We start from the raw sequence: 27,171 nt of genomic DNA, 5'->3' as shown, positions 1-27,171 counted from the left end.
AAAGTTGAAATACACATGCATGTGTTTGCCAGCAGGGAGAGTAATGTATCGGGGCCATGTACCTGTAGGCAAGGAGAAATAGAGCAGAGCAGGTCCCAGGGAGATCTTTCCCATCTCCTCACTGGCAATGCTATGTGCCCTAGGTGATTAGGGTGTGCCCAGGCACACCCAGCACACCCTGTGCGCACGCCTATGTCACCGCCACATCCACCACCACCTCAACCTCCCTCCTACTCCATATGGGCCTCGTCCTTCAGAGATGAAGAAGAACATTGTTTTATTTTTCTGTTTTTTTTTGTTGTTTTAAGTTATTTCCCTATCCACATTTGTTTGCAGAGCACTTGCCATGCTCTTAATTACGTTTTGCTGCCATTTGCAGCACTCTAGCCCTTTCCTTTGGTGTTTTAGAGCCATTTTAGTGCCTTAAAGTTCGGGTCCCCATTGACTTCAATGGGGTTCGGTGTCCGGGAAAAGTTCGGTAAAAGTCCGGGACACGGACCCGGACTTTTTTTTAAAGTTCGGCCGAACCCGTCGAACACGGACATCTAGGTGTCCGCTCAACCCTAGTGGTCATTCCTTAATTTTCAAGGTGGGCCTCAGGCCAGGAGAACGTGAGTGACCTAAGATGGCTAGGATTTTCCCCTGTTACAGGTGTGTGTGTGCCCTGTCCTGAGCTGGAAGACAAAGCAGAGGGGGGGGGGGGGGGTCGGCCGATGGGGTGTAGCTGGGGATGCATCAGGGCCTGCTAACAAGTGCTTTGCATTGTAACAACACAAGGCACAGCCCCTAACCTCGGACGCTAGCCTGCACACTAACATGGCTTGTTTTAACATGCAGGCTGTTGTGCCCTCAAGCAGACCTCCGAAAAAGGAGTACTGCAAAATTCCTACACTGGAAGATAGAGCTAACAAGCAAGGTGGCTGTTAAGTATTCAATTGTTCTGGATGTCATGTTCCAAAGGAAAGTAGATAAATCATACAGAGAACTCAAAAGTAATAGCCTATTATGTGGATGATTTGAATGGGCTAGTTTACACATACAGTATATTAGCTATCATTAGCAATATTTGGTGGATTGCTTTTCAGAGGGCATTTGACAGGTAGTGAGGAGGCATTATATCACCTCCTTACTTCCTGTTTAAACCTGCACCGCCATGTCAAAACCACATGCATTGGCAGTGGATGCATTGTAGTCCCCTTCAGCCTGACAGAGGGGATATGTTTTACAATGCAAAGCTTTGTACATCCCTATTCTCTGCAGTTGCTGATTAAGGGGGAGCAGTTGAGGGATGGCAAAAACTTGACTCAAACACGTGTCTTTACTGGCCCCTTACCACAAGTGCATAGGTGTGTGCAGCCTATTGCATTTGGGTGTGCACCCCAAAGCTTAAACACACATCCGTGTGTACATACAGTTAGGTCCATATATATTTGGACACAGGCACAATTTTAGTTTTTTTCAGGTGTTTACCAAAACATAGTCAAGCTATAGTTCTACAATGAATATGTGCTTAACCCCCCCCCCCCCCCAGGTTTAATTTGGGTATGCACATCCAAATAGAAAGAAGGTTTTAGGAATTACAGATCTTAAGAATATCCATCCCCCCTTTTTCAAGGGACCAAAAGTAATTGGACAATTGAATCAAAAGCAGTTTCATGTTCAGGTGTGGGCTACTCCTTCGTTATTTCTTCATCAATTAGGCAGGTAAAAGGTCTGGAGTTGATTCTAAGAGTGGTATTTGCATTAAGAATCTATTGCTGTCAACCTTCATCATGCGTTCAAAGGAGCTGTCCATGCAAGTGAAACAGGCCATTGTAAGGTTTCAAAAACTAAACAAATCCATCAGAGAGATAGCAGCAACATTAGGAGTGGCCAAATCAACAGTTTGGTACATTTTGAGGAAAGAAGAATGCACTGGAGAGCTCCGCAACATAAAAAGGCTTGGACGTCCAGGGAAGACAACAGTGGTGGATGATAGCAGGATCCTCTCAATAGTAAAGAAAAACCCATTCACAACATCCAGACAAGTGAAGGTCAATCTCCAGGAGGTGGGCGTATCATTGTCAAACTCTGCAATCAAGGGAAGACTTAATGTGAGCAAGTACAGAGGGTTCACCACAAGGCGCAAAACATTCATAAGCCTGAAGAATAGAAAAGCCAGATTAGACTGCCAAAAAAACATCTAAAAAAGACAATCTAGTTCTGGAAAAGCATTATTTGCATGGATTATACTATGATTAATCTGTACCAGAATGATGGGAAGAAAAAAGTGTGCAGAAGGCTTGGCTCATGATCCAAAGCACACAACATCATCTGTAAAACATGGTGGAGGCAGTGTGATGGCATGGGCATGCATGGCTTCCAGTGGCACTGGGTCATTGGTGTTTATTGATGATGTGACTGAAGAAAGAAGCAGCTGGATGAATTCTGCAGTTTTTAGAGATATACTGTCTGCCCTGATTCAGCCAAATGCAGCAAAGTTGATTGGACTGTGCTTCACATTACACAGATGGACAATGATCCAAAATACACTGCAAAAGCAGTCCAGGAGCTTTTGAAGGAAAAGAAGTGGAATATTCTGCATCGGCCGAGTCAATCACCTGATCTCAACCCAATTAAGCATGCATTTCACTTGCTGAAAGCAAAACTAAAGGCAGAAAGGCCCACAAACAAAGAACTGAAGACAGCTGCAGTTAGAACCTGGCAAAGCATCAGAAAGGTTGGGTTTCAGACTTTAGGCAGTCATTACCAGTAAAGGATTCTCAACAAAATATTAAAAATGAACAGCTTATTTATGATTATTTTCATTTGTCCAATTACATTTGGGCTCCTGAGAAGGGGGGACTGTGTATAAAAATGGTTGCAGTTCCTAAAATTTGTACTTGATATTTATGTTCAACCCCTTGAATTAAAGCTGAAAGTCTACACTTTCAAATAATTTGGATTGTTTTATTTTTATTTTACTCTGGTGGCATACAGAGCCAAAAGTATGAAAATTGTGCCTGTGCTCAAATTCCTGTGCTGGTAGCCTGTAGTAATTTTTAAAGCCTCGCCTATGGAGATTTTTAAGTACCGTAGTTTGGCGCCATTCCACGAGTGCATGCAATTTTAAAGCATGACATGCTAAGTATCTATTTACTTGGTGTAACATCATCTATCATGTTATACAAAAAGAAATTGGGGTATTATGGTTTTTTTTTTTTAAATTCATTAATTTGTATTTTTTTCCAAAAAAACTGCGTTTGAAAAACCGCTGCGCAAAAAACTTGACATAAAAAATGAGGGTCTAAGTAATTTTCTAGCAAAAAATACAGATTTTTACTTGTAAACAACAAGTTCCAGAAAAAGGCCTGGTCAGCAAGTGATTTTAACAACTTGCTAACTGGGCCATAGCCAAATGACGGCTACAGCGCGGTCCACTTATCCTGGAAGGGCGTACAATGACATCCTCCAAAATCGTGCTTCCCGCGTGCCTCCACGGGACCCGGCGCATACTGGACCATGGTAAAGGGCCAATGACAGCGGCCCTTTACCACGTGATGGCTCCGTCCAATGATGGAGCAATCAGTTTTTAACAAACCGGCGCATGTCCAGTTCAGTTCCCTCCTCTCCTCGCATGTTGTACACAGCGACCGGTACAGCGGGCAAGGAGTGGAGAGAGACTACAGCACCGCGCACACCTGCTTCCTCCATGCCTCAATCATTCCCAATCGTACCTCATTAATGCCTCAATCATGCCTCAATCATACCTCAGTCATGCCCATCCTTGCCTCAGTCATGCCCATCTAAGCATCAATCATGCCAATCTGTGTCTGTGCCTCAATCATGCCCATCTATGCCTCAATCATGCCAATCTGTGCCTCATTCATGCCCATCCATGCCTCAATCATGCCAATTTGTGCCTCATCTGTAGCTCAGTCATGGCCATCCGTGCCTCAATCATGCCTTATCTGTGCCCACTCATGCCACCTTAGTGCTCATCTGTGGCTCATCCATGCCACATCAGTGCTCATCCCTGCCACATCAGTGCTCATCCGTGCCACATCCATGCCACGTCAGTGATCATCCATGCCACATCCATGCCACGTCAGTGCTCATCCATGCCACATCAGTGCTCATCCATGCCACATCAATGCCACGTAAGTGCTCATCTGTGCCACATCAACGCCACATCAGTGCTCATCCATGCCACGTCAGTGCTCATCCGTGCCACATCCATGCCACGTCAGTGCTCATCTGTGCCACATCCATGCCACGCCAGTGTTCATCCGTGCCACATCATGCCATGTCGGTGCTCATCCGTTCCATATCCATGCCACATCAGTGCTTATCCCTGCCACATCCATGCCACGTCAGTGCTCATCCGTGCCATGTCTATGCCACATCAGTGCTCATCCGTGCCATGTCTATGCCACATCAGTGCCACTACAGTGCTTATCAGTGCCTCACAAAAATGTAATAGAAGTGTAAAAGGAAATGATGGTGCTCCCTGAATGTTGGACTTCTGTATGTGGCTCCCTGAATGTTGGGGCTCTGTATGTGGCTAGGCTGTGTAAAAGTGTCACACATGTGGTATCGCCAAAATCAGGAGTAGGAGAATGTATTTTGGGGTGTAATTTTTTTCTATGTACATGCTATGTGTTAGAAATATTGCATAAATGGACAACTTTGTGAAAAACAAAAAAAAAAGTTATTCTTTTCTTTTAACATTTTCCAAAAACGTAGCGTTTTTATTTTCTTTTAACATTTTCCAAAAACTTGTGGAAAAAAATGACATGTTCAAAAGACTCATTATGCCTCCTAGATTATGTGTTGGGGTGTTTGCTTTTCTAAATGGAGTAACTTTGTGGGTGTTTCCATTGTCCTGGTGCTCCAGGGACTTCAAAAGTGTGATAGGATGTCAGGAAATTATATGTGTAATTTATGCTCCTAAAACGCCTGGAGTTGCTACTTTGCGCCTCTGTACGTGGCAAGGCTGTGGAAAAGTCTCACACATGTGGTATCGCCATACTCGGGAGGAGTAGCCGAATATATTTTGGGGTGTAGTTGCAAGTATGCCTATACAGTGTGTGAGAAATGACTTGGTTATATGACAATTTTGTGAAAAAAAAACAAAAAAACTATTTTGTGAAAAATTGTGGGAAAAAAATTACAGCTTCAAAAAACTCACTATGCCTCTTAATATATACCTCAGAATGTCTACTTTGCAAAAAGGCTTAATTTGGGGGGTATTTGTACTTTACTGGCTTGTTAGTGTCTCAAGAAATGAGATAGGCCATCAGTACATCAGGTGTGATCAATTTTCAATGATTGGCTCCATAGCTTGTAGACTCTATAACCTTCACAAACACCATATAATATATACTTATTTAGGTTATTTTTTACCAACGATATGTAGCAGTATAACTTTTGGCCAAAATTTATGAAGAAAAATTACTGAATTTGCAAAATTTTAAAACCGAAACAAAGAAAATGCATTTTTTTTAACCACATTTTTAGGTCTTTTTTCATTTATAGTGCAAAAAAAATAAAAAACCCAGTGTTGATTAAATACCACCAAAAGAAAGCTCTATTTGTGTGAAAAAAGGGATGAACATTTCATATGGGTACAGTGTTGCATGACTGAGTAATTGTCATTCAAAAAATGAGAGCACTGAAAGCTGAAAATTGGTCTGGTTAGGAAGGAGTTTAGGTGCCCAGTGGGTAAGTGGTTAACAAACAAAAGTTGATAATTGCAAGCACCCCTGTCACTGTTAAAGTGGTTGTAAACCCCGCTTGGGGATTTTTACATACAGGTAAGCCTATAATAAGGCTTACCTGTAGGTAAAATCAATATCTCCTAAACGTGCACTGTTTAGGAGATGTCCACCAAGGAGATATCCACCAATCACTTAGCCAAAATACGCAAACCCAGAAGAAAGACAGGGGGAACATGTCAGCCCTCTCACCAGTGACAGTACAGTGGAGGGCTTCGTTCTAAGGTGAGTATGCGATGCATACTAGCAAATTAGTAGGTTTTTTTTTTTTTTTCCATCATCCGTGGTTAAAAACCCACTGTAAATGGTTTATCTCATCCCTGTAATTGCTACATCTACAGAAGAACTTGCTCTTTTGAAAAACAACAGACTTGGTGCCAAGATTACCAGGTGAAAATAAAAGAAAAAAGAAAACGAATGCAGTCAACACATGTAAGAATCCCTAAGCTGCAATATAATAAATATTTGCTTTTAGGTTTAATACCACTTTAAATGTTTCTTTTTAAATGTTTTTGAGAGGAGATGTGGGCAAAAATAATGACTGCATTTTTATCACATGGAAATATCACAACTCCCAAATTGTTTATAGGCTACATCTCTGAATATAGAAGTATATGATTTTTAAACATAGATAAATAAGGTGTGCTGTGTTCCTTACCAATGATGTTATGCTGGGACAAACAAGGATATGTTTATTATACAGTCATGTGGCAACCCATGACTAGCACGACTGCAGCCCGATATGGACCCCGACCCATAGTTTAAGAAACTACGATCAGCAAATAACATGCATCATTTCTTTTAGAAGATAGGTCAAGGAGACATAATAAATGCATGTTCACTATGACTGTGGTTACTGGCTATGCCATAACAACTTTGCATGTTACACATTTACTTTACATTCTTTTGTTGAAAGAAAGGAGATGTATTATACTATATTGAACACTAAGAGGCACCATAACAAATGACTACCGTGTAATGGTAGACTGTTACTGGCATGGCAGGATCCATTCTAAATATTTCGTTACTGAGGACAAATAATAGAGCTCCTGACTTTTAATAAACAGACACTTACCATTCCAGGATTCTAGCGCTGTCTTCACCTGGGCCAGTTCTGCTCAGTCTTTAGGACCCTGGTGCCGATATGTTTGCTGTGGGAAGCCGGCTGTGACTCCTTGCAGCTTCACAGCCTGCTTCCCACTGTGCATGTGCGAGCTGTGCTGCACCGTGTGAATGATCCCGCAGCATTTGGGGACCTGTGATTTGTCAGAGGAGGCTGCTAAAAAAAAAAAAAAGTTTGCATTAGTGGCAGAGGAGTGGGAGGTGTAGGAACAGTGGAATTTTAAATTTTAACTGAAGTTCCCTTTTAAAATTCAGTTTTGTTGCTTTCAGCATATCCTCTATGTCCTTTGTAAACCGCTGGCTGTTTTTTATTTTAATTTTTTCGAAAGCAAGTTAAAGGCATAATGTGATAGTATGCATCCCATACTAGCACAAACTTACCTGGAAACAAAGCCCTCCCTCCCTGGAGGCAGTGTCAATCTTCACTCTGTCTTTCTTCCGGGTCCGCCAACTACGGCTGTGTAACAGGCCGGAGCCGCAATGACGTCACTCCTGCGCATGCACAGGGAAGCAGTCATTAACAGCACAGGTATCTGAATGGCATGGTGGTCGTTCCTTCAGAGCATATGCGCCAATGACATAACCGACTGCATATAATGTAAATATGTACCATTTAGGAGATATTTACAGTATCTACAGGTAAGCATTATTATAGGCTTACCTACAGTATCTCACAAAAGTGAGTACAACCCTCACATTTCAGTAAATATTTTATTACTTCTTTTCTCTTTTCATGTGACAACAAGAAATGACACTGTGCTATAATGTAAAGTAGTGAGTGTACAGTTTGTATAACAGTGTAAATTTGCTGTCCCCTCAAAATAACTCAACACACAGCCATTAATGTCTAAACCACTGGCAACAAAAGTGAGTACACCCCTAAGTGAAAATGTCCAAATTGGACCCAATTAGGCATTTTCCCCGCCCCGGACAAAAGACAATGAAGATGAGAAAATGGAGGGTCATTAGGTTAATATTTTGTGCACTCTTTGCTTCAATAATGAGAATTCTGTTGAAGATAAAATCTGGATATACAGGCCAAAAAATGTGAAAATAAACTCTGACAGAAAAATGTGTTAATTCATCTTTGGGAGCCACTGTGCGAGTTTCTATTCATGACATCGACAATGGATGCAGTCTGTTGGTGGTTGTTAGGAGTGTGACAGAAGATGATTTTTACTGACTTGGAACTGCTCAAAGAATCTTGAATCAACTTTATGCCAGATGACAATTCACTATATATCCAAAGGACAGAATTGAAGACGTTGCTGACCAGGAAATTCCTCTTCAAATCAGCTGCTATTGCTCAGTCCACAGGAAGCAGACGAGGTTTCATGAGATGTATGTGCAAGAACACATGCCTAACTGCAAAGTGCTCATCTATGAAAAAGACTATTAACCACTGAAGGTCTGCCCTATAGCAGTTTTACTGCTACAGGGCGGCACCTCTGTGGCGGATCACATATATATATATATATATATATATATATATATATATACTGTATATATGTGATCCCAATCTTGCGGAAAGGGAGCACGCATGCGCGCTGCCAGGGGCTCGCTCCCGCTATGATTACACAGCCGAGCCTCGATGTCCACCAGCACCCGCTGATCATCACTCAAAGAGGCATAACGGCGGTCTGCCTATGTAAGCAAGGCAAATTGTGATTCTGACAGGAGGAAAGAAATTAAATTTGTGTCCCTGCAACTAATGAATTGAATCTCTTCCCCTAGTAAAAGCACCTCACACAGTGTAGTAAAACACTGGTTAGACACACCGTTAACCCTGTGATCACCCCTGATGTTAACCCCTTCCCAACCAGTGTCATTAGTTCAGTGACAGTGCATATTTTTTAGCACAGATGAAAGTATGTGTCACTGGTCCCCAAAACATGTCAATAGTGTCAGAATGTCTGTCGCAATACCGCAGTCCTGCTATAGGTCGCTGATTGCCTCCATAACTAGTAAAAATAAAAAAAATGAAATTCCCATAGTTTGTAAACACTATAACTTTTGCGCAAACTAAAAAATATACGCTTATTGGGATTTATTTTTTACTAAAAATATGTAGCAGAATACATATTGGCCTAAATTTATGAAGAAATTTCATTTTTTTCAATTTTTTAATGGCATAGCTTTTAATGGGAAAAGTAAAAAATACTGTTTTTTTTTTTTCAAAATTGATGGTCTTTTTTTGTTTATAGCGGCAGAAAATAGAAAACGAGGAGGTGATCGAATACCACCAAAAGAAAGCTATATTTTTTGGAAAAAAAAGGACATGCATTTTATTTGGGTACATCGTTGCTCTACGGCGCAATGGTCAGTTATAGTAACGCAGTGCCCTATCTCAAAAAATGGCCTGGTCATGAAAGAGGGGTAAATCTTCCGGCGGTCAAGTGGTTAGGTAAAATTCAAAATGCCATTGTAGCCTTACTTGTTGCAACAACTAGATCAATACTGGCCCTTTTCTCTTGTACTTTACAGTAAAAATGTCCTGTACTTTCTTCTGGATTTCATCTTTCATTTTTTTTTATAGGTCTTTTCAATGAAAGCTTTTTCACAACTCTCTTTTCATACTTTGCCTATATAGTACTTGTTCTGCATAAAGCCTAAATATTCTTTACAATGCCTAGGTATAGGTAAAGTATATACAGTAGCTCATTAAAATGAAAAATACATTTAATGCTTTAATGACTCTTTTTTTCATACTTTGCCTAAGCAGTATTTGTTGCTCTGCATAATGTCTAGATATTCTGTACAATGCCTAGGTAAAGTTTAGTCTGTCAGAGTCTGAGACTGTTAAACATTGCCCAATAACAGACTGTAGTTAAAGTGAATCTTTTTATGATTTGAAAATGCAGGTCATGGAGTAGAGCCTGTGGTGTCCCATGGAATATTATGGTGCTTAAGGGTGAACTCTAGCTCTTAATCAAACAACTTTGAATAGGACCTCCAAGGTGGTTTTCTCTGAAATACTGCCTGTACTTTGAGCCACACAGGAGAGGCAGAAGGAGCTTAGGGAACTTAACAAGTGGCTGAGGAATTGGTGTAGGAAGGAGGGGTTTGGCTTCCAGGAGAACTGGGCTGACTTCTCAGTCACCTACCGGCTCTTTAGTAAGGATGGGCTGCACCTTAATGGGGACGGTACAGCTCTTTTGGGGAGAAAGATGGCCACCAAGTTGGAGGGGCTTTTAAACTAGGAGACAGGGGGAGGGCTCAGAAGTAGAGTCAGTCAGCAGGGAGCAAAGGACTGAAGGCAGTTGTAGGGTCAGCAGCGACAGTAGGTCCATAACGTCAATTGGCAGGTCTGTGCGGGAAAACCTCAGACCAAACAGGAATAAACATAACCACCAATCACGTTTAACTTCCGTAAAACTAAGAGGGGTATATGCTAATGCCAGGAGCCTAGCTAATAAAATGGATGAGTTGGAAATGTTAGTACATGAGGATGACATAGACATTGTGGGAATAACGGAGACTTGGTTCGACCCCTCACACGACTGGCTGGCCAATATCCAAGGGTATTCGGTGTATTGTCTTTATTCAACCTCACCTACTATGTAACTATGTGTAACTGCAGTCAGAAAAGTTTTTTTTCTTAGCAGAAGAGGCATACTATTGCTAGAATTGACTAAAACCTTTAGCAGCCAGAATCTGGAGCAGTTGTGCATGGCAACCATTTAGATTCTATTTTTTTTTTTTTCAAAACTTAAAATACAACTAAATCCTCTTATCCTTTACAATGAAGAAGCTGCCATCTAAGCCTCTGATTTGATCTGCAGTTGCCATAGTGCTGTACATATGATCAGCTATGACACCAGCTGCTTGATTGCTTGACAGTTCAGGCAAGAGCTAACAGGAGCACATTTGTAACTGTAACAATTATTATTCAAGGCATGATTTGAATGTACCTGTTTTGGAAACCCATTAAATTGGTGGATTTTGTTTCACTTTAACTAAGCAAGCTGAAGATAAAAGCTGATTGATTACTATGCACAGCTGCTGCAGATTCTGTCTACGCCAGTCTTTCTAAATTCCCCTCAAAGCCTCTTCTGCAATAAATACTTATATTAATAAATAATTAAAGGAGATGTATAGCCAAAGCTTATCAGTCACAGTAGTGAACTTTTTTTCTGCACTCCTGTTACCCAGATTCAGCTGACAGCAGGCTAAAGCCCTTTAGAGAACTGGTCTAGGCTCTGCAAGGATCCCAACTTTAATGTCCAGATCCACCCAGATGACTGACCGGCAGCTAGCTCATCTGGGTGCCACTGGGAACCTGAGCCAGCTGCTACCCCCACAGTCTGGTGATCCAGTGAGCACTGGAGGGACAGAGCGAGAGCCTGTGATTGACAGTCCCTGCTGTTCGCGCAGCAAAGCCTGAGAACTGATCGATCAGCCTTCATGTGATTGCTCTGTTCTTAGTCTTAGAGCTAGCGGGGGACAGCTGTAGCATCGAATCTATGCTGCAGCCACATAGGTGAGTATAGATGTTTTTCTTTTTTCTGATTCTGCATTTTCCTTTCTAAATAATATTTTACAGTTCTGTTTGCATTCTTCTTTTGCATGTGCAGCTCAGTGTACAAACCTGGCATCTCCCAGATGTCAAGATGAATGAACTCTCCTATACATGCCTGGGAGTTATGTCATTCTGTGCTGGCCAATAGAGATAGCCAAAGATGGTAAACTTGGAAGAAGCCAGATACAAAACGCTGCTGCCCTCGAGGGATCTCATGGATGTCACATTGCTGGAGTTGAGTATAGTTCTGCTTTAAAGGGTTAGTTCAGCTTTACCAAAAAACTGCCTATTCAGATAAGGGGTGTCTGTAGATAAAAACAAACTGTGTATCATTGACCAAAGTTGAATAATGGCGTTGCCATAGGTGTAGGTCATTTACATAAAGACATTTTTATTTGCTATTTGCAATGAAATGCATTCTTTAAAAGAGTCAAGCCTTTCATTTATATGCCCGTTCTCCATTCATAGAGTGCTTTTCATTGCTTCTACGAATGGAGGAAGGGAGAAGAGGGGATGGAATAGTCTGCACTCTTGAAGAGTGCATTTGACAGGCCCAGAGGCTCAAATTAACCCTGGGGCAAAGGAGGAAAAATGTCATCTATCAGCCCAAGGGACACTTTTAATTTGAAGTGCCATCATTTGTGCTGATTAAAAAAAAAAAAAAAAAAAACACTTAGAGCCGAACTAAACTGTATCTGACCACCACAAACTAAAAACACAATTGAAATCATTTTTAATATTCAAAGCTTCCGGCCCATCCATCCATGTCTCTGTTCCTAATTTTGTAAAACACCCCCTTGATTTTCTTTCCTGAGTAAGGGAAAATAGATCATGGAGCATTTGTTTCCTGGAGTCTATTTGCCCTTAGCTCAGACATGCAGACCGGAGGGTGTGCAGAACTGAGAAATCCCCTCCTCCAGATAAAGGAAAAAAAAATGCCCATGAAGACTCCTGGAATGCATGACATCATTTTGGCCTACACCAGAAACCAGGAAACAACTGAAGAAATGTAAAATAAAATTTAAACAAAACAATTTCTTTCTGTTTACTAATGCTATCAGCATTAGGATTAGAAAATATTCACGGGCAGACTGACAACTCATGGAGCCCCTGGGCAATGGGAGATCAGAGGGCCCCCTGTGTCCATATTCAAATAAAGAAGTGAATAAACTGCGCTAACCAACCAAAATTGTGTATAAGCTGCTAGCACAAACAACTGACTAACAGGTTGATATGAACAATAAATAAAGAAAAGTGCAGCGCTAAATTAAAGAGAACTATGACAGCTCCCAATATAAGTGATATAGTGCATAGATAACCAAATCAATGGTAAAAACAATCGAAAAATTAAAAAAAAGTCCCAATGGCAAGTGCAGGGTAAAACATCCAAAATGGGTGAATGGAGGATAAAGCTCACAGACATCCAGGACCATGTAAATGTAGACCAAAGGAAACAAATATAGTGTAAAACCCCAAAAATAAAATGTATTTACATAAGGGAAATGCACTTACAAACAGTCCAGTGGTACAGGCAAATAAGCAGGCAAATCAGGCTACAAAGGCACGATCCTGATGCATTTCTTCCCATAGGATATTTTCAAAGGATTTGACCAGGGTGTGTCCATATTCAAGCCACAGCCACGCAAAGCCCTACTTACATATTGCAGCTCAGCTGCATAGAGGGGGCATTTAAATATCTATCAAACCATAGCCTGCATTGAAGTTCTCAGCTTCGTTTCACTTCAAAGTTTAAAGGTGGCTGCCATGCAGCAGCCATCTTTATTACACAACAAGGGGCATTTTATGAAAGCAGTGGGTCTGTGTGCCAGAAATTACTAATAGAGAATTAGGAGAGAGATGGGGAGAGAGACAGGAGTGAGAGAGAGAAGGAGGGGTGAAAGACAGAGGGGGTGAGAGAGAGAGGAGGTGTGAGTGACAGAGAGGGGTGAGAGAGATGGGGTTGGGTGAGAGGGAGGGAGGGGTGAGAGGGGGTGGGAGAGCAGGTGTGAATGACAGGGGGGGGCGAGAGAGATGGGGGTGGGTGAGAGGGAGGGAGGAGTGAGAGAGGGAGGGGTGAAAGAGGCAGAGGGAGGAAGTGAGAGACAGAGAGGGGTAAGAGAGGGGGGTAAAAGAGAGACAGAGGAGTGAGAGAGGGGGGTGAGAGACAGAGATGAGAGAGGGAAGAGGGGTGAGAGACAGAAGGGGGTAAGAGAGAGGAGGTGTGAGAGTCAGAGATGGTGAGAGAGAGAGTGGGTGTGAGAGAGAGGGAGACCGAAGGGGGGAGGGAGAGAGAGAAGGAGGAGAGAAAGGAATAGGAGGTAAGAGAGAGAGATGGGGAGCGTGGGAGGGGAAAGAGGTAGGGGGAGAGGGGAGAATGAAAGAGAGAGAGACGGGGTGAGAGAGAGAGGGAGGGAAGAGAGAGAGACAGAGGGGGTGAGAGAGAGAGGAGGTGTGAGTGACAAAGGGTGGTGAGAGAGATGGGGGTGGGTAAGAGGGAGGGAGAAGTAAGAGAGAGAGGGAGACAGGGAGAGTGAGAAACAGAGGGGTGAGAGAGGGAGGAGGTAAGATATAGAGGGGTTGTGGAGGGAGAAGGGGTGAAAGACAGGGGGGGGGGTTGACAGAGAGGAGGTGTGAGAGTCAGAGGGGGAGGGAGAGAGGTGGTGAGAGACGGGGAGGGGTGAGAGACAGAGGGGGAGTTAGAGACAGATGGGGTTGAGAGAGCGGGAGGAGGGGTGAGAGAGAGAGGGGGTGTGAGAGAGGATGTGAGGGGGGATGGGGGTGAGAGGGAGGGGGGATGTTTTTCAACTTTAAGATGTCTGTGATCTAATCACTATAGCAGCCAGGCAAAAGAGAACAGTCATGTCACCTAATAGTGTCCAGTCATGTCACACAGCCAGAGACTTCTCTCACCTTCCTGCCGGCTCCATCATCAGCTGCATGTATCAAGGAAAGATCACAGCCTGGGACCCCAACCTGATCCACTACTATTGCACAGGTGAGCTACTTCCTGCATTAGGTCAGATGCCGCCTCCCCCTCTTCTGCACCTGAGACTCCCACCATAGCCGGCAGTTCCCCTGCTCGTTCTGCCTCCACATCTGCTCCTATCCTGGGCTCCTTTTACCCTCCTGCCAGGCCCCAACTCTGAGCCATATTCCTGTCTAAATAATGTGTCCTGGTTTTGGACTGACACATCATTCAGACAGACCTAAATATACTGCTTCTATATGACACATGTGCAGCCTCTCATGGGTCCTCCTAGTGACCCTGGACCCTCAAACAGTGCCCGAATGGTCAGTCTACCCCTGAAAATAATTTGATTTGATTGAGAGAGTTTAGTTCCCCTTGAGCTTTAAAGCAGAAAGTAAAGGAAACATTTGTTTTTACGTTTTTTTCCTGTAAAAAGAAACAACAAAAATGTGTTTTTTAACCACTTTGCCACTGAGTACCGTAGTACTACTGCGGCAAAGTGGCTCGTTATCGTCTGACGACGTAGACCTACGTCGTCAGACACTCCCCCTTGTGGGCGGCGCTGTATTCAGTCATAGCGGGAGTCGGGCCAGGGGAGGAGCAGCGGCGATCTGCCCCGATCGTCAGGGATCTAGTGTGGAGATCCGCCCGCCTGTGTAAACACAAGCGGGCGGATCTCCCAAGTGACAGGGAGTGACAGATCGGAGTGTTCAGCATAGCTGAACACTCCGATCTGTTCCTGGCTCACACAGTCACCTCCCCCCCCCCACACGTCAGTAAGCACCAGGAATACATTAACCCCTCCCTCTCCAATAAAATTAACCCCTTCCCTGCCAGTGTCATTTTTACAGTAACAGTGCATATATATAGCACTGATTACTGCAGTAATGTCACTGGTACCCCAAAAAGTGTCAAAAATGTCAGTCAAGGGTCCGATCTGTCCGCCGCAATGTCGCAGTCCCGCAAAAAAAATCGCAGATCGCCACCATTACGCGTTAAAAAAAAAAAACACCAAAAATGACTAACTTTGTTAGTAAACGCAATAACTTTTGCGCAAACCAATCAAAATACGCTTATTGTGAGTTTTTTTACCAAACATATGTAGCAGAAAACAAATTGGCCAAAAATTTAAAAAAAATTTGATTTTTACATTTTTTTGGGGGGAATTTCATATAAAAAAATTTGAAAAATATTGTTGTTTTTTCAAAATTTACGCTCTTTTTTTGTTTTATAGCGCAAAAAGTAAAAATTGCACAGGTGATCAAATACCACCAAAAGAAAGCTCTGTTTGTGGGAAAAAAAGGACGTAAATTTCGTTTGGGTATGGCGTCGCACGACCGCGCAATTGTCAGTTAAAATCAAACAGGGCCGAATCGCAAAAAGTGGCTCAGACGTAAGACAGCAAAATGCTTTAGTGGTAAAGTGGTTAAATACCACCAAAAGCTCTCTAAAAAAAATAAATAAATAATAATTTGGGCCTCATGACCAAGTAATTGTCAAAGTATTGCAGTACTGAAAATTTAAAAATGGCCTGGTAATGAAGGGGGTGAAACATGCTGGTACTGAGGTGGTTAAGAGCAATTTAGACAATTAAAGGTTATGTTGTATACAAACAGATATACTGTATGTGAGGTTGGGCAGTACATTGAAGACTTCAGGTGACCTTTGACATCTGACACTCCAACTGAAGTGTCATGCTCAGACAGGGTATACAAAATGGCCTAGTAATGAAGGGGGTGAAACATGCTGGTACTTAGGTGGTTAAGAGAAATTTAGACAATTACAGGTTATGTTGTATCCAAACAGTACATTTTGTATGTGAGGTTTGGCAGTAAATTGAAGACTTCAGGTGACCTATGACGTCTGACACTCCAACTTAAGTGTCAGGCTTAGACAAGGTATACAACGTTAAAAAAAAAAAAAAAAACGGCAAACAGAAATCTTTTGAAAGGAAGACTGCACAATTTTAATATTTTAAAACTTCAGGTTCTTGTACAAATATTGTTGTGACCAGTTCTCATTATTGTTTTGCTTCTGGAAGAAGTTCAGTATCCGTATTATGCTGTAAATTTGATGCCATCAAAATCTTGCTTTGGGTAAACTGAAGTAGAATCACAAAGGCCTTCTTGTTGACATTTATTTTTACCACGACTTTGTTTGCAGACCAAAAATATTTAACAATGATTCTTTATCCTTAAATAGTTCAACAATAACACTTTTTATATAGTTACATAGTTAGTGAGGTTGAAAAAAGACACCAGTCCATCCAGTTCAACCAATGATGAGCATGTGTGTACCATTAACAACAGTAGGACATTTCAGCATGTTTCCAAGTGTGATTACCTCAGACAAGAACCAGTCCAGTTTCTTTGGTTTTTAGAGTTTATTGAGAAATTGGATAGGAGAAGGGATGAGTGGGATACTTTAACTACTGAACTATGCACAGATAGTCAGGGACTATGGAGAATTGCTGATTGACACTGGTTATTGCTGACTGACGCTGATTATCGCTGACTGATGCTGGTCACGGCTATGCCGCTTACTTTAGCTTCACCTTTGACTGTGAAAAGTATTTTAAAGCTCCCTAAGGTACTTTTTCCTGAGGTAGCTGACTTGTAGTGCAGACTGTACTGCTGAGACACTTCAGGGCCCTTCCTGGTGCCCTCTTTACTCCCTATTCTTCAGGGCTTCACAACGTGGCACCCCCTTTACTGCAAGCTCCTGGGTTAGCTGGCTCTCTGATCCCCTTGACCTCTCTGGAGTGGTCCCTCTCTTAGGCAGACCCCTGGGCAGATCTTGAGTACTCATGACCACTGGTTTTCCAGAAGAATCCTGCTCCACAGCTTCACTTGGTCAACTTGGATCCTCCACTGCACAGCTCATCCCCTGGTCCCTAGGCCAACTGCCTGGACCACCTTCCTTAGCAACAGGAGGAGAAACAGCCATCATCCTCCTCCTGGGACCTGGCTTCCCGCAAAGATTCTGGAGGACCGGCGCCCAGAACTGGATGTCATACTCAAGATATGGCCAGACCAGAGTGTTGTAGAGTGGGGGAATTATCATTTTTATCTCTGGAGTGAATCCCCTTTTTAATACATGCCAGTATTCTGTTGGCTTTGCTTGCAGCAGCTTGGCATTGAATGCCATTGCTGAGCTTGTCATCTATGAGGACCCCCAGGTCCTTTTCCATTCTAGATTCCCCCAGAGGTTATCCCCCTATTGAGTAATTTGTGTCCGTATTTTTGGCACCCAAATGCACTACCTTACAATTTCCAACAGTAACCCTCATTTGCCATGTAGTTGTCCACCCCATTATTTTGTTCAGGTCTTCTTGTAAGGTTTCCACATCCTGCGTAGAAGGTATGTGTCCTGCTTAGCTTAGTATTATCTGCAAATACTGAGATTGAGCTATTTATCCCATCCTCTAGATCGTTTATGAATAAATTAAACCCAGGACCGATCCAGACCATTCTGAATACTCGCCATTTATCACTCCCCTTTGGGCTTGCCCCTGAAGCCAGTTTTCCACCCAGGTACCCACTCTAAGTACCTTAGTTTGTACAGTAAACATTTGTGGGGAACTGTATCAAATGTCTTTACAAAATCTAGATACACCACATCTACAGGCCTTCCTTCATCTAGATCGCTCTGGCATGAAAGATTTTTCATGAATCCATGCTGATTACTACTAATAAAACCTTTTCATTCCTAAAATCTTGAATATAGTCCCTTATCATCCCCTCCAATAGCTTGCAGACTATTGATGTTAGGCTAACTGGCCTGTAGTTCACAGGGATATATCTTGGCCCTTTTTTAAATATTAGTGCCACGTTGGCTTTTCTCCAATCAGCTGTTACCATTCCTGTTAGTAGACTGTCCAAAAAAATTAGAAGCAATGATCTGGCTATCATCTGGCTGAGTTCCTTAAGGACCCCCGGGTGTGTAAGTCATCTGGTCCCGGTGACATATTTATGTTAAGTTTTTCGGAGTCTGTCTTAACCATAAGGGTGCTTCCTGTGACGTGTTATTAACATTAACATTACAGTCTAGGTCAGTGTTTCTCAACCTTTTTTTGGTCAAGGCACCCTTTAAAATTATACACAGTCTCAGGGCACCCCTTAAAATTATGGGCAGTCTTGAGGCACCCCATTCAAAAATGTAAAAAACTATTCTAATAGTTTTACATAATCCAGCAACATCCACACGTAGGACGCCCAACGTTAGTGGTGATTTATTCTTTCAAAGAAAATACACTTTTGCACATTGGTACTGACTAGTATTCCTATGTTCCTCTTCTCCTTTAATTCTCTCAGCTAATGTGACCCCAGTGCAGAGGGAGAGGGGCACAGAAGGGTCAAACAAGGATGCCGTGGAGGCAAGAGGCATCATCCTCATCAACTGATGACATCATTGGTTGTTAGGATTCCAGTGTCTAGAAAGTCGTAATGGAAGTCAGGCTTGATCCACCTGCTGGTTTGTATACAATTTTAATCACATTTTAGGCATTTTGCAAAGACACCCCTGAAGAAACCTCAAGGCACCCCGGTGTGCCTGGGCACACTGGTTGAAAAAGGCTGGTCTAGGTTACTGTAGCCCCCCGTTTCTTTTGTGAAGACAGAGGAGAAGAATTTATTCAGAACCTTTGCCTTCTCTCTGTCCTTTATAGCCAAATTCCCTTCATCATCCTTTATGGGGGCCAAGATTTTCCTGCTTAATGACCGGGCGCTATTTTGCGATTCTGCACTGCATAATTTTAACGGACAATTGCGCGGTCGTGCAACATTGTACCCAAATAAAATTGTCGTCCTTTTTTTCCCACAAATAGAGCTTTCTTTTGGTGGTATTTGATCACCTGTGCGATTTTTATCTTTTGCGCTATAAACAAAAAAAAGCGACAATTTTGAAAAAAAAAAAAACAATATTTTTCACATTCTGCTATATGACATTCCCCCCCCCAAAAAATTAAAAGTCAAAATTTTTTAACATTTTAGGCCAATTTGTTTTCTGCTACATATTTTTGGTAAAAAAAATCGCAATAAGCGTATTTTGGTAGGTTTGCGCAAAAGTTATTGCGTCTACTAACTACGGGAAAGATTTATGTCATTTTTATTGTTTTTTTTTTTTTTCACTAGTAATGGAGGCAATCTGCGATTTTTTGCGGGACTGCGACATTGCGGACCCCTAACTGACATTTTTGGGAGTACTACAGTAATCAGTGCTAAAAATATGCACTGTTACTAAAATAATGACACTGGCAGGGAAGGGATAATACTGTTGGTAATCAAGGAGTTAAATGTGACCCTAGGGGAGTGATTCTAACTGTGGGGGGGGGGGGGGTTGGGCTTTTGAAATGATCACAGAGACATGCTATCCTACATAGCAGGATCACATAGTGTCTGTGATCATTGCAGGCAGAAGGATGGACGGCTGTGTTCACATCAGCTGTCCGTCCTTTTCTCTTATTGGGAAACGATCGAGAGTGTCAGGCAGCAATCGGAGCCGCCTGACATACCCGCCAGCTTCCCCGCTGACGACCCCTAGCTCCTCCCAGGCAAATGACGTACCGATACATGGTTTTGCCTGGGAGAGCCACTCTGCCGACATATATATACAGTACATGTTCGGCATGTGGTTAAAGAATATCTTGTTTTGTTTTTTTTCCTTACTTTCTCTAGCTACGTGCCTTTCGTGTTCTATCTTAGCCACCTTTATTGTACTCTTACACTTCTTTTTGCATTCTTTGTAATGTTGGAATGCTGACAATGACCCCTTAGCCTTGTATTTTGGAAGGCCTTTTCTTTTGTTTTTATATGTGTAGCACTGCCCCCCTACAGGACTGGTGAGAATTGCACTTTCTGGATTCCCCTGGGTTACCCTTAGCAACTGATAGCAGATAAAAAGCATTAAAAGTGCTTGGCTCAGTCAATATTCAGGGGATGTTGTTTTTTTTGTGTTTTTATTTAGAACTGGGATAGGAGAAGGGATGAGTGGGATACTCCAACTATGAACTATGCACTTTCTTGAGGACAACTAGCTGTAGTGTGCAGCAAGACCACTGCTTCTCCCTGCCACAGAAGTAAGATAGATAATATGATCATGTTTGAGCTATTCTTCAGGGTTTTAAATTGGCACCCCCATTTTTGCTGACACCTATCCACTGACTCTCCACTGGAGCAGTCCCCTTTCCTGGGCAGACCGCTGGCAAGCTTCCCGGTACTCACAAACACTATTTTCCCAAGGTTGCTCTGCCTCCAACTCCACTAGTCAGCTTCCTGGACCTCCTGGCTCAGCACCAGACTCTTGGCTCGGCTCACCAGGCCGACCGCCTGTGACCACCTTCCACAACAGACAGGAGGAGAGACAGCTATCACCCTCCTCCTGGGACCTGACTTCCCACGCAAAGACACCCTGTCACATGTCCTCTTGGCTTTTATAACATATCTCAGGATTCACCACTGTTTGTGCCAAACTGGCTGGGTTTCCTCCACTGTCCAACAGGCCCCCCTATTGGATACAATGGGGACACTCCCTCAGCCCAGATGAATCACACCCTGTGCACATGTAACAGGCCTAACTACTGATCAGGCTCCCCTGATAAGCAGATGGAGCAGACTATGTTTTGCCTGCTACTCCCCTGTTAAGCAGGCAGAGCAAACTATTCTCCCTGCCTAGCACCTATCTAGGAGGGTGCTACATCTGCATTTTACGTTGGAGTTTAGCCACGCAGGGTTTATTTGAGCTCTTTTAAATGTATTCCCTGTTGGAATGCACTGGCCAAAACCTTTATTTAGTATGTTCTTAAAGCACTCCCATTATCCTCCGTATTCTCTGTTCCTCAGATTCTATCCCATTTAATATCATCTAGCAAAGAGCGCAGTTTAGGGAAGCTGGCTCTTTTGAAATCCTATTTCTGTGATTTATACTGAAACAAATTGAATCTGTGGTCCTGAGTTGCCCCGTATTTCTACATCCTCGATCAGGTCAGTATTATTTGTTATTAGTAGGTCTAGTAAATCATTGTTTCTTGTTGGTGCGTTCACCATCTAACCCATGAAATTGTCCTGCAAAACATTTAGGAAATGGTGAGCATTAGAAGAATGCGCGGTTCCTTCTGCCCAGTCTTTATCCTAAAATCAAATAAACAACAAAGGTGACCAGCGCTATGGAGTATCTTAAGTGTAAAAGATTTTTTACATACAGGTGTAAGCTGCCACAAACCAACCCCTGGAGAACCAAGGGCAAGATGTATGTCAAGAGGGAAGAGTTTGTATGAGGCGCTACCTGTTTGAGCAGTTTCTAAAAAAAGGGGGGGGGGAATGGTACCCCTACACAAATGTGTGTGCACCCAAAGAAACTGAATAAAGTGCTTAGTGCAGGAGGTGAATTGCCAAACACCCCCCAAAAAACAAAAGTGCACAGTGACAAATAAATAATGTACTATACGTGACTGCTCGTATGTTTAAAATATTATTATAAAATTGACAAACATATTAAGTGCCAGTGAAAAAATGTGCAAAAATGCAGTAATAGTGAATATCAATATCAAAATGCAAAATGTTTTATTATATTAGAAACACACCCTACAAGTGTAATAAATAATGGTGAATAAGTGGAAGTTCAAACACAAAATGTATTGTGAGTGAGGTGCCCAAAGATAGCAACCCATTGGTAACACTCTCACCCAGTATTCCTCTTCTGGGCCAGAGAAGTAGATATGTAGCCACAGAAGGAAAAAATCCAATCCAAAATAAAGGGGTTCCTTCAGCCCGGCGGACCATGTTGGGAGCTGCCTCCCTCAAGAAGTGTTAATCTGTGGTGCTCAAGCAGAAAGATACGGGACCCCAATAGCGTAGCAATCCATATGATGTACAGTAGCAAGTGCAGAGAAACTTACACTTCGGACCGATCGCATCAGCCGTAGATAGGACTCCGGGACGCTTCCGCGTTCCACGGCTCCGAACCACTCAGACCGGAAGTGACGTGTGGCGTGCGTAGCTCCACCCAATGTTGTTTATTAGGTCTGGAACATAACCCCATTGATGGAGGGGGGTTTATGTAATCAAAGGGAAAACCATCCATTCAGTCCAGGCTTCAGTCTCATATAATGGGATTCAGAGGTGCGGTGTCTCCATTAAACGTTCACTTTAAACCACAATCCACTTTAGCAGAGATTTAACATCAAGAGCTGTCATTGAAGAGTGATCAGACTGGTTACAATTAAACTTTTCCCTGTGCTGGGGTGAGGCCCCTCCCTGCCAGCCAGCAAATGACACACAACTGAAAAGTTTGTGTAGGGGTACCATTCCCCCCCTTTTTTTAGAAACAGCTCAAACAGGTAGCGCCTCATACAAACTCTTCCCTCTTGACATTTATCCTAAAATCCCCCATTATAATGACATTTCCCATCCTTGCCGCCATTCCAAGCTGTGATAGGATGTCCGCCTCCCCCTCCTCCCTTTGGTTAGGGGGCCTATAGCATACACCCAGTATTACTTTCATCTGTTTCCTCTCTTTGACACTCTACCCATAAGGATTCCATCTCCTCCGTAGCTCCATTAGTGATATTGTCCCTCATATTCACTTGCACATCATTCTTGATATACAGGCATATCCATCCCCTTTTTTACCCTCCCTATCTCTGCGATAAAGGGAATACCCCTGAATGTTTGCCAGCCAATCATGAGAACTGTCAAACCAAGTCTCTGAAATTCTCACAAAATCAAAATCCTCCTCGTACATTAGCAGCTCTAGCATTGGTATACAAACCTCGTAATTTTGTCCGGTCGCATATTCTTGTTAGATGTTATGAGGCTGCAATTCGGATTTGTCAACTTACTTACCTTGGGTTCTGGAATTCTGGTCACCCTACCGCTAATGCCTCCAATATGCCTGCTGAACCTTACTCCCCACTTACTAGCTCTACATCTGGACTCTGGATTAAGGTTACTTAATGACAAACAAAAACTGAAAAGCTACAGGGCCTCCAAATTAAAGCTGTATGTGTTAACTTTCTGAAATGTTCCTGTTTGAAAATTTCGCCAGACACGCATGCATGGGTAAATAGAGACACAAGGAAGATCTTTTTGATGAACTGTGCAGAAAGCTCAGAGTTTGTGATGAATGGGGGTCATCAAAAAGCAGAAAGGTTGCTGTTGACCATGGCAATGAGGCTGTAGTGGAAGTGACCAAATTCATGCAGCTCATGCTGCCATCTGAAAGTGTCGTGGATTTTTTGTCCAAATTTGAAAAAGTTGCTGCACGCTGGTCAAGACTTCTGCTGCTTCTGTTGGTGGTAAAGTATCAGGCACTCTACTGGACCACAGGCCACAAAGGTCATAGTGACCACAGCATATTTAAAAGTAAGATCCTGATAATGGACAAGATTCACTGTGACTGGGATCGCCAGCAAAGCACCAGGAAGCAAGAGAAGCACGGAATGTTGCATTATAACTGCTCCGGGGAAGTGAAAAGGGAACAGGGCACAACAGTCAGCATCCTTAATGGGGTATAGCCAAATTCTGAGTGCAAGTGTCTGCAGTTACCCCTAGCAGGGATCCTATGTTACCTGCAGGGGGTACCGGTGGGTCCTGAAAGGCTGCACGGTCACCAGGGAATTAGCACACAGACACACAGGAGTGGGTAAGAATGATGCAGCATTGCAAAAGACTGGTTACAGGACTGATCCCTGCAAAGGAGCATGTCCAGTGGGAAGATCCTCTACATCAGGCATGTCCAGGCAATGCGGCCCACAGGCCGCGGAACTCCAGACAGTCTCCCGCCTTTGGCCGGTGGCTCACGGACACCCGCAAGTGCCGTGCAATATCCCGGCTGCTGCGGAAGACTTGGGATGACTGCAGTCAGTGACAGAACCGCTGCTTCCTGTATAGTTCCGGGTCTGTCACAGGTGGAGTGATAAGAAATGCACTCCGCCTGTGACAGGAGCCATGCAGGAAGCAGCGGCTCTGCTCTCTACTGTAGCTGCTGCTTTCTCCAGCAGTACCCGCATGCCCAGCATTACCCGCCAGCAGTACCCGCCAGCATTACCCACCAACACTACCAGCCAGCAGTACCCACCAGCAGTACCCACCAACACTACCCACCAGCAGTAACCATTAGCAGTAATCGCCAGCAGTAACCACCAGCATTACCCACTAGCAGTAACCACCAGCGGTAACCACCAGCACTACCTGCCAGCAGTACCCACCGGCAGTAACCACCGGCAGTAACCACCAGCAGTAACTGCCAGCAGTACCCGCCAGCAGTACCCACCAGCAGTAACTGCACCTGCAGTACCCGCCAGCAGTAACCGCCAGCAGTTTGCAAAATAAATAGAAAATGTATGTGCATTAGCATGTGTAAATTGTGTAGTTGTGTAGTTGTGTTGTGTAGTTGTGTTTTGTTATAATATGTACTTTTTCATACATGTATGAATAAGGACATGACATTTTCTGGCTGCCTAAGTCATATGTGCCAGCATGTGCAGTGTTTCTGACTCCTACCACCATGACCACTAGTGATGGACGAACATCTGCTGGGGCGGTTCGCCAACGTTAGCCGCAAACTTTCTCAAATGTTTGCAAACCGCAAGTTCGCAGCGGGCCCTATAGACTTTAATGGGAGGCGAACTTTAAAAACCTTTAGGTCATATTTGCAGCCACAAAAGACTTACTAGCTGTGCACAAATAGTCCCAGCACATGGACAATGTCATAACAGAAGTATTGCTATTGGAAAAGTTGCCCTAAAATTGTTTTATTTTTTTTTTAGAGCAAAACATTTTTTATTTTTCCTAAATCAGCCAGAACTGACAGCAGCTGGTAAATACATATAGGATCTGTAAAATGGGTCCGCACCCCTTCCACAATTTGGCAGAACATTTACAGACTAGGGCTGCTGAATATAATCGCCGAATCGATGCATCGCGATGCGACCCTTCGCGATTCTGCATCGATTCGGGGTGCCTGCAAAATCGATTACCTAATGACGTCATGAGGCTTCCGTGGCCGGTCTCCGCTGGGACGGATCTGATTGGCCGGCTCGCCCTCACACGGGTCGGTCACGTGACAGGCACCCCGGTCACCTCGCTGAACCAGAGCTCCGCGTCTTCTCCCTATTCTCCGTAGCCTCATGGCGACCGCGACTCCCAGCAACCCCCGGCAGTCCAGCCGCCGCAGCATGAGCACCCCGCTCAGCCCGACCCGCATCTCCCGGCTACAGGAGAAAGAGGATCTGCGGGAGCTCAATGACCGCCTGGCCGTCTACATAGACAAGGTGCGGAGCCTGGAGAGTGAGAACAGCGTGCTACAACTGCAGGTCACCGAGCGGGAGGAGGTCCGCAGCCGGGAGATCTCCGGCATTAAGGAGCTCTATGAGACCGAGCTGGCCGATGCCCGCAGGACCCTGGATGACACGGCCCGGGAGAGGGCCAAGCTACAGATAGAACTGGGCAAGATACGGGGGGACTATGAGCAGCTCCAGAGCAAGTGAGTGCCGGGGGGAGGGGGGCTCTATTCACACACACTGCCCTCCATTCATTAACAGCAACGAGGCGATTTAAAAAGGGAAGAGTCCGGCCTGATCCAATGAGAGGTGATGGTGACTGTCACATGGCTACATTACCGAGCCCTATCACAGTGCCAGTCACCCGCCTCACTGGGGGGAGATGTATGCAGCGCTTCGTTATTGTCTGTCAACCGGATGTATACCCCCCAAAAATCACTGGGCAGCCCTCATCTAAATGCTCTATTACCCCCCCCCCCCCATATCACTGGTCAGCCTTCATCTAAATGCTCTATTACCCCCCCCCCCATTTCATTGATGTTGACCTGCATTCTATCTAAGTTGCTACCAAAAGACTCAGCAATGATTTGTTAAAGTGATACTAAAGGGTATTATTATTTTTTTCTATAAAATAAAAAAGCTATCTATCACGTACCTGATCAGAGGCCGAGGTGCTGAGAGGGCTTCCCTTGTGGCTAAGTGCAAGGCACCCCTGGAGGTGGAGACAGGGAATGCTGTGCCCAAAGGAACAGGGGTCGCCAGCTGCGGCAAGCTCCGGTGAAGAGGTGACTGCTGTTGTTGTAGACACGTAGTGCGTGCTGAGATGCAGGATGCCTTGAAGGTGACTGGAGGAGGTAGCAAGGCGTGCGACAAGAGCGAGGTCAAGATCAAGCCAAGGGGTCAAACACAGTTCATCAAGCAGTAGAGGAGTCCGTAAGAGCAAGCCGGGGGTCATACACGGGAACAGCAGACTGAAGCAGAGTAGGTAAACAAGCCGATGGTCGGAGCCAGGAGGAGAGACAAGACAGGTGAGACAAGCCGGGTCGGTAACAGGTAATCCAAGTAAACAGGAACAGAAACACGGGAAGCAGGAAACAGGAAGCTGAAGATCATCCAGCAACTAATGGCTGGAGCAGGCTGGTTTAAATAGGCCACTGGGCGTCGCTGCATTAGTGTGGGCGGAAGATCCAGCTCTCTTGTGGGAAGTTCCCTGACACTATCATACTTACCTTCTGGCCGTCTCTTGTACCATGTGTGCAGTCTCTGACCCCCTCCTGTAGTGTATCTGCAGTCTCTGACCCTCTCCTGTAGTGTGTCTACAGTCTATGACCCTTTCCTGTAGTGTATCTGCAGTCTCTGACCCTCTCCTGTAGTGTGTCTGGAGTCTCTGACCCTCTCCTGTAGTGTATCTGCAGTCTCTGACCCTCTCCTGTAGTGTGTCTGCAGTCTCCGACCCTCTCTGTAGTGTATCTGCAGTCTCTGACCTTTTCCTGTAGTGTATCTGCAGTCTCTGACCCTCTCCTGTAGT

The 27,171-nt window shown here is 43.9% G+C and overlaps 2 protein-coding genes across 2 annotated transcripts in view; both read left to right on the top strand.

The window, feature by feature from the left end:
* IDUA (alpha-L-iduronidase) overlaps positions 1-27,171 on the top strand; it is a 287,436-nt gene that overhangs the window by 177,289 nt on the left and 82,976 nt on the right. The window lies entirely within an intron of this gene.
* Positions 25,418-25,850, top strand: LOC309544515 (lamin-B1-like; the record flags this gene model as incomplete). Its single annotated transcript, XM_082243416.1, has 1 exon — positions 25,418-25,850. Exon 1 carries the CDS (start codon positions 25,491-25,493, stop codon positions 25,848-25,850), a length of 360 nt encoding a protein of 119 aa, XP_082099542.1. The 5' UTR covers positions 25,418-25,490.

The sequence above is a fragment of the Pelophylax lessonae genome, assembly GCF_965119305.1.
Source record: "Pelophylax lessonae genome assembly, chromosome: 1".
Classification (NCBI taxonomy): Eukaryota; Metazoa; Chordata; class Amphibia; order Anura; family Ranidae; genus Pelophylax; species Pelophylax lessonae.
The sequence above is the reverse complement of the archived record's forward strand: the minus strand, read 5'-3'. Positions and strand labels throughout refer to the sequence as shown.